The sequence below is a fragment of the Capra hircus genome, chromosome 4 (assembly GCF_001704415.2).
Source record: "Capra hircus breed San Clemente chromosome 4, ASM170441v1, whole genome shotgun sequence".
NCBI lineage: Eukaryota > Metazoa > Chordata > Mammalia > Artiodactyla > Bovidae > Capra > Capra hircus.
Genome location: NC_030811.1, coordinates 45766900 through 45780902, shown reverse-complemented (window position 1 = coordinate 45780902; position 14003 = coordinate 45766900). Strand labels below are relative to the sequence as shown.

At 40.5% G+C, this 14003-nt stretch overlaps 1 protein-coding gene across 1 annotated transcript in view; it reads left to right on the top strand.

Annotated features, from left to right (window-relative positions):
- Positions 2810-14003, top strand: part of CFAP69 (cilia and flagella associated protein 69) — a 62021-nt gene continuing 50827 nt past the window's right edge. The window contains exons 1-3 of the mRNA XM_005679307.3: positions 2810-3160; positions 12263-12322; positions 13738-13803. Coding sequence (XP_005679364.1) covers positions 3041-3160; positions 12263-12322; positions 13738-13803 — 246 coding nt within the window. The 5' untranslated portion in view covers positions 2810-3040. The remainder of the gene's footprint in view (positions 3161-12262; positions 12323-13737; positions 13804-14003) is intronic.

Sequence of the window (14003 nt, the reverse complement as noted above, 5' to 3'; positions counted from 1 at the left end):
GTCATCTCTTATACATTTCTCTACTATTAATTTACCTTTTTGTGAAATAATTTACCATTTCAGTAGTTAGCCATTTAACCCTACATCCTTCTGGGTTCTGCTGTCATAAAGATGTCTTTTGTGTTCTTAACAGTTTTTAAAAAGTGATACTAAAGAAGGATCAATGGGACTTCCCTGGCAGTCCAGTGGTTAACACTCTGTGCTTCCAGTGCAGCTGTTAAGGATGCTGGGGGTGGTTAGGGTACAGTGTGGGGTTAGGGGCATCGACCCTGACTTGGATGAAAACCCAGGGGTAACATTACAGTTAACCCTCTGTATCCAAGGTTCCGTATCCATGGATTAAATCCACCAGGTTGTGTGGGACTGTACTCTGTATTTATTAAAAAAAATCTGCATGTGAGTGGAACCCGCAGTTCAAACCTGTGTTCTTCAAGGGTCAACTGTACATGCAAACCCTTGAACCCTACCCGACTTACTAAAGCAGACCCTGGATATGGGACTCAGAAGTCTTTTAATTAGCTCTCTGGATGATTCTCATGCACATTAAGTTTTGAGAAATACTTCTCTAGACACTATGCTGAGGGCTTGGGGTATAAAAACCTGGGTAAGTAACTCCTTGTTTTAAAAAATCTCAGTCTAGCAGGGAGTCTGCTGAGCCAGTAAATACCATTAAATGTGTGGAGAGTACAAGAACAGAATGACAGACAAAGCAGCTCCTAAAATAGCAGAGCATATAGAGAAGGTTTCCTAGAAAAGGTCACATGAACTGAGTTTCATAAGGAGTTAGACACTGGAGGACAGTCACAGATACAAAAGATGCAAAGGTAATGCAGGAGGAAGTTTGGCACCTGTGTAAAAGTGAAGTAATTCAGTCAATACGGCTTGAGCGTGGGGTGACTGAGGATTCTATTCTGGTTGCTTCTCATCTGTAAAAAGATAAAAATCATTAAAGCAAAAAAAAAATTACAGTTAGATCTATTAACTTCCCAGTAATAGACTCACTAATGGAGAAAAGTCAAAAGTTTTTAAGTGCTAGAAAGGGGGAGTTCTTGGGATTTGTGCTAATTAAGGATGGGGAACTGATACTCTGGATATGGGACAGAATGAATATATAGGTTGGTACACAACTGGTTAAAATAAAACAAAAATCCTATCGTTCATTTGTTAGAAAAATGTCTTCAGTTAAGTCCAGTTAGAAGAGTTTGATTTCCCAGGGCCATTGAGGTTTATGGACTCTTATCACCTTCAGTCTATTGTGCTAAATCACAAAAGTCAGTTGACATCTCCTAGGTAAGCTCTACTTTAAGTGGAAAATTTTCCTTGGCAATCCTTTTTCTTCATCCTTCCTCATCTTGAGATGCCAAAATGAGCACACAGAGGATCGCAAGTCATTGGATTATCAGCTTTCCAACCACCATTTTAGGCTTTGGTGCCATTCTCATAGGATTCCACTCTGTTTATCCAAGCGGTTTCAGTCTCCTCTTGATGTAGTATACTTACACAGTAATTAAGGTTACGTCAACAATACAAGTGACACACCCTTTGCACTTTCTTGGGTTAATAGCAACCTTAGACCTACTGAACCACCTCTGGGTGTAAGGCCTGAGAGGAGCTCTAAAGGCACCAATGAGTAGCTGTAAAGATTAAAAGAAATAATAATGCTGAAAATGGAGCTAGGGAGTTTCAAGAAAGGGTGAGTGGTCAACAGTGTAAAATATTATAGACAAGTATACACCAAGATGCTGCTGCTGCTAAGTCGCTTCAGTCGTGTCGGACTCTGTGCGACCCCATAGACGGCAGCACATCAGGCTCCCCCGTCCCTGGGATTCTCCAGGCAAGAACACTAGAGTGGGTTGCCATTTTCTTCTCCAATGCATGAAAGTGAAAAGTGAAAGTGAGGTGGCTCAGTCATGTCTGACTCTTAGCGACCCCATGGACTGCAGCTTACCAGGCTCCTCCATCCATGGGATTTTCCAGGCAAGAGTACTGGAGTGGGGTGCCATTGCCCTCTCTGACACCCAGATGAAGACATGAAAATGTACACAGTCTTTGACCGCACGTGGTGGTAACCTCAGTAAGGGCAGTTTCCAAGGACTGGGGTTAAACAGAATTGAGGAAACAGGGACTGGAAGCGTGCAGTACTCTTTCAAAGAAACTTGGTTTCTTTGGCTGTGACTCACATCAAGTGCTGCCAAGCCCAATCTAGGTTTTCCATTTCGATTTGTAGAGCCAGAAATGTCATATAGATCATCTTGCTTATTATGTGCCAAGCACCACTTTACAAAACCATCATCTCATTCAGTCCTCTCACAGCAATCCTATTGATGAGAAAAGTGAAAAAGTTATGAGTGGAGTTTCCAGGGGTTAACTTGCTCTAAATTCAACGGTTTGACTCGAAAGCCTTCCAGCATTGTGTACAATGCTTTGGTGCTCACTAAAGTACAGAAAGTAAAAGGCTGGGGAATGTAGGTAATACTGGTCTCTTCTTAGGGATGAGATAAACTGATCAGCTTCCAATATTAGCATTCTATCATTCATCATTCCTGCATCCCACATCCACCACCGGCCCATTCTTGTTTTAAGAAGGCCCAGAGCAAACTACAAAGATTGAGTCACACAAGCCACCAAGGTAACACTCCACCGTTACCTACCGAGGTGTTCGCCCCTCTTCCCTCTGGAACCCATGCAAATCTAGCCACTCCAGAGTTTAGGATGTAGATAAGGGTTTGGAGTAGTTTGGATCCTCCGGCTTCCGTAGGAGCCCTTTTGTCAGCCTCTGGCTCCTCCCCTAGCAACGCTTTAGCTTGTTAGCAACCTGCCAGCCTGAAAGCGGCAAGGTGTGCGGGTGGGCTTCAGGGGCGGGATGCGAGTGGCGTCGTGGCAGCCGAGGCCACGGCCGGACCCCCGGGACCTTTCGCGACTCTAGCCGCTCTTAGGCGGCTTTCACTTTTTGGTAGCGGAGCCTCTTTCTGTCTCGCGGCCGCGGGCACAGTGTAGGAAGGAAGGAGACGCACCCATCCCTCCCTCCGCAGCCACGGCCATGTCCACAGCGGAGGCCACGGAGAGGGCCGAGGCCCGGGAGCCCAGCAGCAGGATCAAGTTCAGCAGCCCTCGCCAAATCCCGATAGTCGGAGTGGTGACGGAGGATGAGGAAGTGCAGGTATGGCCAGGTGTCTGGCTTTGGAGGGTGTTAAGGAAGGGGGTTGAAATCTGGGGGCGGGGACGAAGCCTGGGGGCAGCGAGAGCGGAAGTGGGGGCCCGAGTGGAAACCAGGGCAGCCCACGGGACGGAGGCTCCAAGCGCAAAGCTGATCCTTCGGAGGCTCCAAGCGCAAAGCTGCGCTGCCTGAGAGGGGAGTTGGTTGTCGTCAATCAACCTGTCTGGGGACTTGTGTCTCGAGGTCCTCCTGGGTCCTCCCTGAGCGTCCTAGTAAATTGAGTAGCCGAGGTTTGGAGACTTGGCTTCGAAAAATGTGAGGCGACGAAAGGCCTGAGAGGGAGGGAAACATTCTTGGCGAAAATTTGATATGCATTGGGCTTTTATATGTAGAACCCTGTTATCGCGTGCTGTTCTTGATACAGGGGTAAATCCTCGTGTGTTTGAATTTGCTGCTACCAAAACCTGCATCTGGAGGGGAGGAAAATACTATTAAAACTAGAAATTAAACATTTTTATATAAAATTGGAATCTGGTTTGGGAGGACGTTAGAGAGAATTGGAATGGAATAGAATTGATTTTATTGTGCTCGTATATTTTGGTTTTTGGTTACTTTTTGTCATACAAAACTAATTCTAATTTCTGTTGAGAAATTTCACTTCAGAACCCTGTGGATCTGTAGCAGGGGTGTTTAGAAACTCCAAGTTGTTTGTTTCATACTAGGGTTCCATTGCTCCTCCCCAGAGAGCCATGATCAAGCCCTATATTAATGTGAATTCTACAGAGGAATCCTGCACTACCTCCTCACACTGATGGTGTGGGGCCACCCTGGGAATTCCTGTTGAGGCCTCAGAAGGCTCAGGCTGCGTCAGGAAACCTGTCCCCTGCGTCCACATCCTGGAGCCTTGGAGAGTTCCTTAGGAGCGGTTGGTTGACTGGGGACCTCTCCTGTGGTGGGAATAGGGTTGCACCCTCTGAAGATGGACAGACATTTAACTCATGGAGCAGCAACACTTTTGCATGAAGAGGAGCAGGTGTTGAGCGAATTTACCTAATCGATTTTGTGGAAGTAGTGCAGTCCAGGCAGGGAGAAGAATTTTGAGGAGCAACAGATGTCCCTTCACTCCCAAAGCTGCAAGGGGGCTCAACCCTACCACTGTTCTCCCAGGCACCTGGCAAAACTGAGAAGTAGGTGTATTTGGCATCTGATGGCTCTCATTCCTCCTTTACTTGGTATTACAAAAGGGGGTGGGGTGCCAAGTTATAGGAGGCAGGCAACCGTGGGTTAAGAAGGAGAAAACGGGGGAAATACTTTTAACAGACTATTTGCCAATATAGTCCACAACATATCAAGTAATGCAGAACAAGCATACCTGTGTAGATGTGGGTATATTTTCTCCCTTCCCTTTCCCTTTCTTTTTTTCGCTTTTCTTTCATTCCTATCTCTTCTTACAGAGCCTAGGATTCTTCTCCAGGTAGAAATTGGTTTGTATTGATTAAAGTTCCTACCCTGTTAATAACTGCTTCAGAAAGGCAGTTTAGCGGGGTACTGTAGATTTTCTCAAGCATAATCCCCAGTGTGGAGCCTGGGACTCTTAACAGCCTCCCTCAAATGATTTTTGGCCTTGAAACCTCTGAACTAGATGCATGTGAGGTCTTTGCCATCCTCAGTGTGTCAGGTCTACCTCTCTGTCCTGTTTACAAGGTTTCCTAATGCATAACCTGTACTTTATTTCCACCATGCAGTCTGCTTAGTGCTACCTCTGTGAGGGCAGAAACCTTCTCTGTTGTTTTTTCTGTAGTGTCCCCTATTATCTCCCAGTAGCAACCAGCACAACACCTGGTACACAGGAGGGGATATTAACGATGTGTGGACTGAATGCCCTCCACCTGTTTTTGGAATTTAAATCTTACCCTACCTTCAGGTCCTACCTCTCTACCATAAAGTATCCCCAACAGGAAGCACTTCCCATTCAGTTTCACACTTACAGACCTTCTTCTCATAAATGGGTATAGTCCCCAGCCTGAATCACACAGTTTCTTACCTAATGATCTCTTGTTTTATATTTGTTATTATTTCATTTGTCTTGTTTTGTCTCTCCCATTAGCATATGGGCTTCTTAAGTGTAGGACATATATCTTAATACTTCCATGTCCTTCCCCACTCAACTCTAAACTCAGAGTATATATTTAATTCTTCTTAAGTAGCTTACAAAATCTTCTGTATTCCAGCCACACTGGTTCCCTGGCTTCTCCTCAACTATGCCAGGTATACCCTGCCTAAGGGTCTTTGCAATTGCTGTGTCCACTGCCTGGAAGTTTTCCCCTTGATATCCATGGCTTGTTACCTTTCCTCCTTCATGACTGTAGTGAAATGTTACCCACTCTCCTCTTTTGCCGACAATTGCCTGAGCATCTTAGCACTGTTTACTCCCATTTCTCCAGAGCATTATTACCTTGCAGTACACTATATAGCTTATTGTCTCCCCCAAACCATATCACTTCCTTGTTGAAGCAGAGATTTTGTGTGTTTTATTCGATACTATGTCTTTAGAACTTAGAACGATATCTAACACAGCAGTTCAGTTCAGTTCAGTCGCTCAGTCGTGTCCGACTCTTTGCGACCCCATGAATCACAGCACACCAGGCCTCCTTGTCCATCACCAACTCCCAGAGTTCACCCAAACCCACGTCCATCGAGTCAGTGATACCATCCAGCCATCTCATCTTCCGCCGTTCCCTTCTCCTCCTGCCCCCAATCCTTTCCAGCATCAGGGTCTTTTCCAATGAGTCAACTCTTCACATGAGGGGCCAAAATACTGGAGTTTCAGCTTCAGCATCAGTCCCTCCAGCAAACACCCAGGACTGGTCTGGTTGGATCTCCTTGCAGTCCAAGGGACTCTCAAGAGTCTTCTCCAACACCACAGTTCAAATGCATCAATTCTTCAGCGCTCAGCTTTCTTCACAGTCCAACTCTCACATCCATACATGATCACTGGAAAAACCATAGCCTTGACTAGACGGACCTTTGTTGGCAAAGTAATATCTCTACTTTTGAATATGCTATCTAAGTTGGTCATAACTTTCCTTCCAAGGAGTAAGTGTCTTTTAATCTCATGGCTGCAATCACCATCTGCAGTGATTTTGGAGCCCAAAAAAATAAAGTCTGACGCTGTTTCTCCTGTTTCCCCATCTATTTGCCAAGAAGTGATGGGACCGGATGCCATGATCTTCGTTTTCTGAATGTTGAGCTTTAAGCCAACTTTTTCACTCTCCTCTTTCACTTTCATCAAGAGGCTTTTTAGTTCCTCTTCACTTTCTGCCATAAGGGTGATGTCATCTGAATATCTGAGGTTATTGATATTTCTCCCAGCAATCTTGATTCTAGCTTGTGCTTCTTCCAGCCCAGCGTTTCTCATGATGTACTCTGCGTATAAGTTAAATAAGCAGGGTGACAATATACAGCTTTGACATATTCCTTTTCCTATTTGGAACCAGTCTGTTGTTCCATGTCCAGTTCTAACTGTTGCTTCCTGACCTGCGTATAGGTTTCTCAAGAGGGAGGTCAGGTGGTCTGGTATTCCCATCTCTTTCAGAATTTTCCAGTTTCTTGTGATCCACACAGTCAAAGGCTTTGGCATAGTCGATAAAGCAGAAATAGATGTTTTTCTGGAACTCTCTTGCTTTTTCCATGATCTAGCAGATGGCAATTTGATCTCTGGTTCCTCTTCCTTTTCTAAAACCAGCTTGAACATCTGGAATTTCACGGTTCATGTGCTGCTAAAGCCTGGCTTACAGAATTTTGAGCATTACTAGCTTGTGAGATCAGTGCAATTGTGCAGTAGTTTGAGCATTCTTTGGCATTGCCTTTCTTTGGGATTGGAATGAACACTGGGCTTTTCCAGTCCCGTGGCCACTGCTGAGTTTTCCAAATTTGCTGGCATACTGAGTGCAGCACTTTCACAGCATCATCTTCCAGGATTTGAAATAGCTCCACTGGAATTCCATCACCTCCACTAGCTTTGTTCATAGTGATGCTTTCTAAGGCCCACTTGACTTCACATTCCAGGATGTCTGGCTCTAGGTGAGCGACCATACCATCGTGATTCTCTGGGTCGTGAAGCTCTGTTTTGTACAGTTCTTCTGTGTATTCTTGCCACCTCTTCTTAATATCTTCACAGCAGAGGCACACAGTAATATTTGTAGGTTAAATACATTATTGTAAACAGTTGACTTGAGTGGGTGTCATGGCTGAGCTTCCTTGCCCAAATTTGTTTTCCTTCTGAGAGCCTCTGAGAACTTACACAATTTGTTGGTTGCTGTCATATCCTGGCACTATCTATAATTCTGCCATGTACTATGTACTTAAAGTGGCCTATCCTTGTTGTGGAGTAATTGCTAGAAGTAATCTCTGGGTCAACTGAGGTGTCAGGCAGAGAACTAAGGTGCAAAGAACCAGTGTTTCTGCATCAAACAGCCCTGCTAGCCCATACAGTCACTATGTGACCGTAATAAGTTAGATCTCAGTTTCAATAACAGGGATAATGATTCTACCTTCATATTGTAGATTTGAGATATGTTAATTAAAATATAAAGTGCCAGACACATAAATGGACCATAATAAATGTTAGTTCTTTCCCTATAACTAGGTATCAAAAATAAGCAGGATTTTTTCCCCTTTGAAATGTTCACTGGTAAAGTGGGAAAATAAGTTCATCCTATGACTTGAAGTTTGTGGAGGAATAATTTTCTTCAAAGCAGTTAATTAAATGAGCTTTTGATCTTAAAAGATTTTGTTAAATGTTTTTATAATTTCTCCATAAAATCTTATGATGATAATAACAACAGTTATTTTTATATTTACATTTGTAAATTGTCTCTTGCTGCTACATTCTGCTTGTGTGATCTTGTTTACCTAATCTCTCCCAATTATTACTTTAAGCCTGTGATTTAGAAATCTTTGCCCCAAATTTAACTCATCTCCAGCCTCAACACAAGCCTCTTCCTCCAGCATCCCTGTTTCAACAAATGGTGCTACCACTTATGTCATTCCTCAAACCAGTCAGTCATCCTTACCTTTTCCTTCTCTTTCTTACCAAATCAAATCACTTATTAGGACCTGCTGATTCTGCCTCCTTGGTGCTTTTCATTCCACTCGTTGTATATCCTGGTGGCCGCTGTTTAGTCAATGCCTGAAGTCATAGACTAGTCTCCCACTTCCAGTCTAGATCTTTCCAGATCAGTCTGTACTCAGCAGACAGAATTATCTCTTTATTGTTACATTCCTCTGGTTAAAACCTGTGGAAATCAACAAAGATCACCCTAATGAGAATGAACACCGACTGTTTATGCAGAGTTTGCTGTAGAAAGAGAGTCAGCCAGCATTACTTATATTTGGCAGAGACTCCAAGGGAAGCTTCACTGTGAATAAAAGGGAGGCTTCTGCTTTGCTCTTGTTGACTGAATGATTGATTTGTGAAGCATACTTGGCTGTTTCTGGTTGGCCCTGTGTGGCAGATGGGGTCAAAAAATAGGGAATGTGATCATCATTGACCAAATACTGACTTTTCTGAGCCAACAGCTGCAGAGGTTGTGGTTTGACTTCCTAGGTGGCCTGCTGCAGAGGTTGGAGGACAGAGTTCTGTTACCAAGTAAAATCTGGCCATTGCCTGTTTTAATATCCAGTCTCTCAAACCATTCAATATCTTCTGATGAGCCTTATCATAGTATGTACAAGGCCACCTGTAAAATGGTGTTAATAGTATCTACTTCACAGAATTCATTTAGTAAATATTTAAAGAGCTCACAACTGTACCATCATTGTTATTATCACTAAGATTAGTATTCATGATTTGACCTCTGCTTACCTTATCAGCAGCATCTGTAGCTTCTATCCCTTGCACTATCCTCTCCTACCGTATGACTCACCAATCCTTTAAATGCCATGTTTTTCTTGTCTCCAGGCCTTAACACATGCTACTCCCTTTGCTCCATCTCTCAAACCTTCAGTTTATCTCACAAATCCTATTCAATCTCACACTGCCTGCAGATTGCTTCTTTCAGAAGCTGTCCCAGATTCCTATCCCTCCTCCCCATGCCATTCTGTCCCTCTCTGTATAGTTCTGGAACACACCTCTCGACATTCATGAACCATTTTGTAGCATGTTATCTATATTACCTATATCTCATGCCAGATTGATAGATGCTTGAAGTCAGGGCAAATGTATTCCCCACACCTACCATTTCTGAAATGTAGAAGCTACTTATAAATATTTATAAAAAGAAGAAAAGGCTAAGGGAAGGAGGGAGAAATCTTAAAAATATAACATTTGCCATGCAAATAAAATACCGAGTAACATGAAGTGATAATATAAAATAAATGTAAGATAATATAAGTTAAATCTGTGCCTTAATCTTTACCATTCTTCTTTCTTATAAAAGTTATATCTGGCCATTTAGGGGGAAAAATTCTGATAATAATACAGATTTTAAAAAGAAAATTCTGCACTGACATTTCATTTCAATATCTCTTCCAACCCACAAAACCAATATTGCAGAAAATCAGAAAATAAAAATTCACTGTACATTTTTATTTCTCTGAGAACACAGGGAGAAAAAAGAACAACTGAGGTGGTGGCAGATGGCACTGTTAAAACTCCAAATCTTAAAAGGCAAAATTCTATTTATCAAAAAATTGTTAACAGTAAATTTAATAATTTAAGCAATTTAATAGTAAGATGTAACACTGTTAATGATAATCATAATACCTAGGATAAATAACTATATAGTAAATCTTTTTTGATAATATTTAAAGTGAAAATCATATTGAGTAAACTCAGGGACTTATTCTGCAGACAAAGTTAGAACACTTAACTGAAAATTGTATTTGAATGACATTTCTTAAGATTAGAACATATTAGTTTGTAATTGTGAAAGGAAAGGAAATTCTAGACCTAGGAGGCAATGAAACAATGACTATGTAGAAATATGGAAATGTATGTATTATAGACTTAAAAATCAGAATATAAAATGGTATTAACAGTAAGTGAAATTATGTTAAGTATTTATATGTGGAAACAAAAACAAAATAAAATATAAGTAAATATATAAAACAGAAAATAGTATATCAAAATAATAAGATGTATTTTGATGATAAGAATGGAGGCGACTGTGTCTCAAAGGACCTGTGAGGGTTAACCAAGGAGACGGATAGGATCATAACAACAATGAAAACAGAGTGGGGGAAGGGCATTAGTGGAGTCATTGAATGATTTAGACGTGTTGTGTTCAGATTTGAGTTTTATTGTTCTGACCAGAGGGTAGAGGACAGTGTTGAAGGGTGCAAGACTAGAGGTAGGGAGAGCAAATAGCAGGAAAACGTCACAATTGAGTGAGAAATAAGAACTGAATAAATCATTAAGCTGGAGTGGGCCAACTACCATAAAACTCTTAGAGGAAAACATAGGCAGAACACTCTGACATACATCACAAGATCTTTTTCGATCCACCACCTAAAGTAATGAAAATAAAAATAAACAAATGGGACCTAATTAAACTTAAAAGCTTTTGCACAGCAAAAGAAGCCATAAACAAAACAAAAAGACAGCCCTTAGAATGGGAGAAAATATTTGCAAACAAAGCAACTGACAAGGAATTAATCTCCAAAATATACAAACAGCTCATGCAACTCAATATCAAAAAACAACCCAATCAAAACATGGGTGGAAGATCTAAATAGACATTTCTCAAAGATGAAGGTGAAGCTGCTCAGTCGTGTCCAACTCTTTGCGACCCTGTGGACTGTAACCTACTAGGCTTCTCCGTCCGTGGATTCTCCAGGCAAGAATACTGGAGTGGATTGCCATTTCCTTCTCCAGGGGATCTTCCCGACCCAGGGATCGAACCCAGGTCTCCCGCATTGGAGGCAGACGCTTTAACCTCTGAGCCACCAGGGAAGCCCCAAAGATGGCCAAAAAAAAAAAACACATGCAAAGATGCTCAACATCAGTAATTATTAGAGAAATGCAAATCAAAAACTACAATGAGGTATCATCTCACACCGTCAGAATGCTGCTGCTGCTGCTGCTAAGTCACTTAAGTCATGTCTGACTCTGTGCAATCCCGTAGACGTCAGCCCACCAGGCTCCCCCATCCCTGGGATACTCCAGGCAAGAACACTGGAGTGGGTTGCCATTTCATCAAAAAATCGATAAACAATAAATGCTGGAGAAAAGAGAAACCCTCTTACACTATTGGTGGGAATGTCAATTGGTACAGCCACTATGGAGAACAGTATGGAGGTTTCCTAAAAAACTAAAAATAGAGCTACCATATAAGCCAGAAATCCTATTCCTAGGGATATATCCCGAGAAACCCATAATTTGAAAGGATGCAGCACCCTGATGTTTATGGCAGCACTCTTTACAACAGCCAGGACACGGAAGCAACCTAAATGTCCATTGACAGATGAATGGATAAAGAAAACGTGGTGCATATATACAATGGAATATTACTCAGCCATAAAAGGAACAAAGCAATGCCATCATTGTAAAGCAACTCTATTCCAATAAAAATTGTTTTTTAAATGATGGAGTGGGCTCCAAAATCTTTAAGATGTAAAATCTGTAGAACTTGGCAGTTCCTGTTTTCTAATCTGGGTGATGTAAGACTGCTGGGAGAAGGGATACCTAGTTCAGGAATGTGGTCTCCTACCTGTAGTTTAGAAGCTAGTCTTAGGTATATCTGCATAGGCAAACTCAGTGTATACGATGTGTATCCATGAGATGCATAATATGTATAAAATCATTTTATTTCTTAAGGCATGGAAGTGCTGTTATTCCAGATGCTCTCTTGGGCCTTTTGGAACTATTGAAATTTAAAGACATTGAGACTGTAAGATAATACCAAAATTCAAGAGGGCTTTTTTTTTTTAACTCCAAAATTTATTTACTCCTATAAGTCTCAGCTGCTTTTCATTCTCCCCTCACTCTCTTTTTGTCATAAGGTATTTTTAAGTTGCTAAGAAATACTACCATATAAAAATAATGTGTTTGATGTGATTTCTTGATTCTTATGATATAGAATACTGTGAATTGTGTCTTTTTAGGGTGCCTTCAAGTCTATGGACCTAAATCGTGTCATCAAACTCTTCGAAGAGACTGGTAAAGTAAGCTTTGGGAGAAAATTTCTCCATTTCACTTAGAAACTGTGATTTCCTGAAAGGTAATATGTACTCCCCTAAATATAATTCCCATTTCTCCTTTCATTGACAACATTTCAAACAGTATATGTCTTCTGTTTAAATTTAGTATGAATATATTTAACCTGGTAGGTACATATATATGAATATAATATATACATATATTATACAGGTGAATATAAACAGAAATCATAAGAGTAGATTTGACTCATCTAGCCTTTGTTCATGCTTATTACCAAGCAGGATGTGGGTGCAAGGGTAGGAAACATGTATCATGATATAGTACTTAAAAATTTTCTGATATGAAATTAGGATATGTAGATACTCATACACAGTCATAAGATTTATTTTGGGAGAACTCTCATACAGAATGTAATGGAAATAAAGATATAAAACTCAAAACTGAGTTTACGCTTTGGCAGAAAGGATAATAAATGCATATGCATATATGTTTATAGGACACTCTGCTGATGTTACTCAAGAATTGACTGAATGCCTAAAAAGTCAGTATACACTAGAAAATTACTACAGGATGAAGATTGCATGCTTTCAGTATATGGGAAGTGGGCTGACCATGGTATCAAAACAGTCCTATGATTAACAGGTGCAAAAATTTAGTCATTGTCTTAACAGTTTTTAGTTTCTAGTTTTACATAGAAAGAAGAAAAAACACAGTAAAAATAATGCCTTTTATAAGGATAATTTCTTTTGTTGGCTCTGATTGTTGTGAAAGTTATTTTTAATTGTGAACATATCTACAGTTTTTAAAAAAGGAAACCCAACTACATAGAGCTCCTAATAGCTTGTTAATTAAGGGTAGCCAAAATATGTGTGTGTGTGTGTATGTTTTGTTTAAATTGACTGAAGATGTTTAGTTTGAGCCATTATATTGGGCATATTTTAGGTTAAAAATACAACTTCTGGACTCAGATGGTCAAATCTGACTTCATAAATCACCGGTTATTAGCTGTATGACTTGGAATAATTAGTGTTTCAGCTGAGATTCCTGTTCTGAAAAAGAAGGATAATAAAAATACCCTCCTGATAAGGTTATTTTGAATATTAATGAAATGATATCTATATATATTGCCTAAATGGTATTTGGCATAGAAAAATGCTCAACATACCTCAAGTATTATTAATATTTCTGGAAACCGTTACTGCTTTTATATTAATCTAGTTTTGATTTGCAATTTCCTATATGAATGTATAGTTTATTTCTAACCTTCACTATTTTAGGGAGCATTTTATAATGCTTACATTATAATAAAGTAATTCAAGAATTACTTGATAATGTGTCTACTTTCTTCTTACATTAAGGGAAACTTTTAAAAATCTCAACAGAATAACACAAAACAACTAAAATAGATAATTTGTTTCAGGATGATTTGGAAGAAAGACAACTTAAATCTGTCAAGAAATTGGTGCAGTGTTATCAAAATGGATTTGTATCCTTTACTTATATGTGTATGTTTGTTTCCTTTATCCTAAAATGGGAGAATTATTAGGAAACGTGTTAGTTTCCCATTGCTTCTATAACAAATTACCACAGACTCAGTGCCTTAAAACCACATGAAATTTTTGTTTTATAGTCTGGAAGTCTCACTGGGCTCAAGGAGAGGTGTTGGCAGGGCTGGCTCCTTCTGAA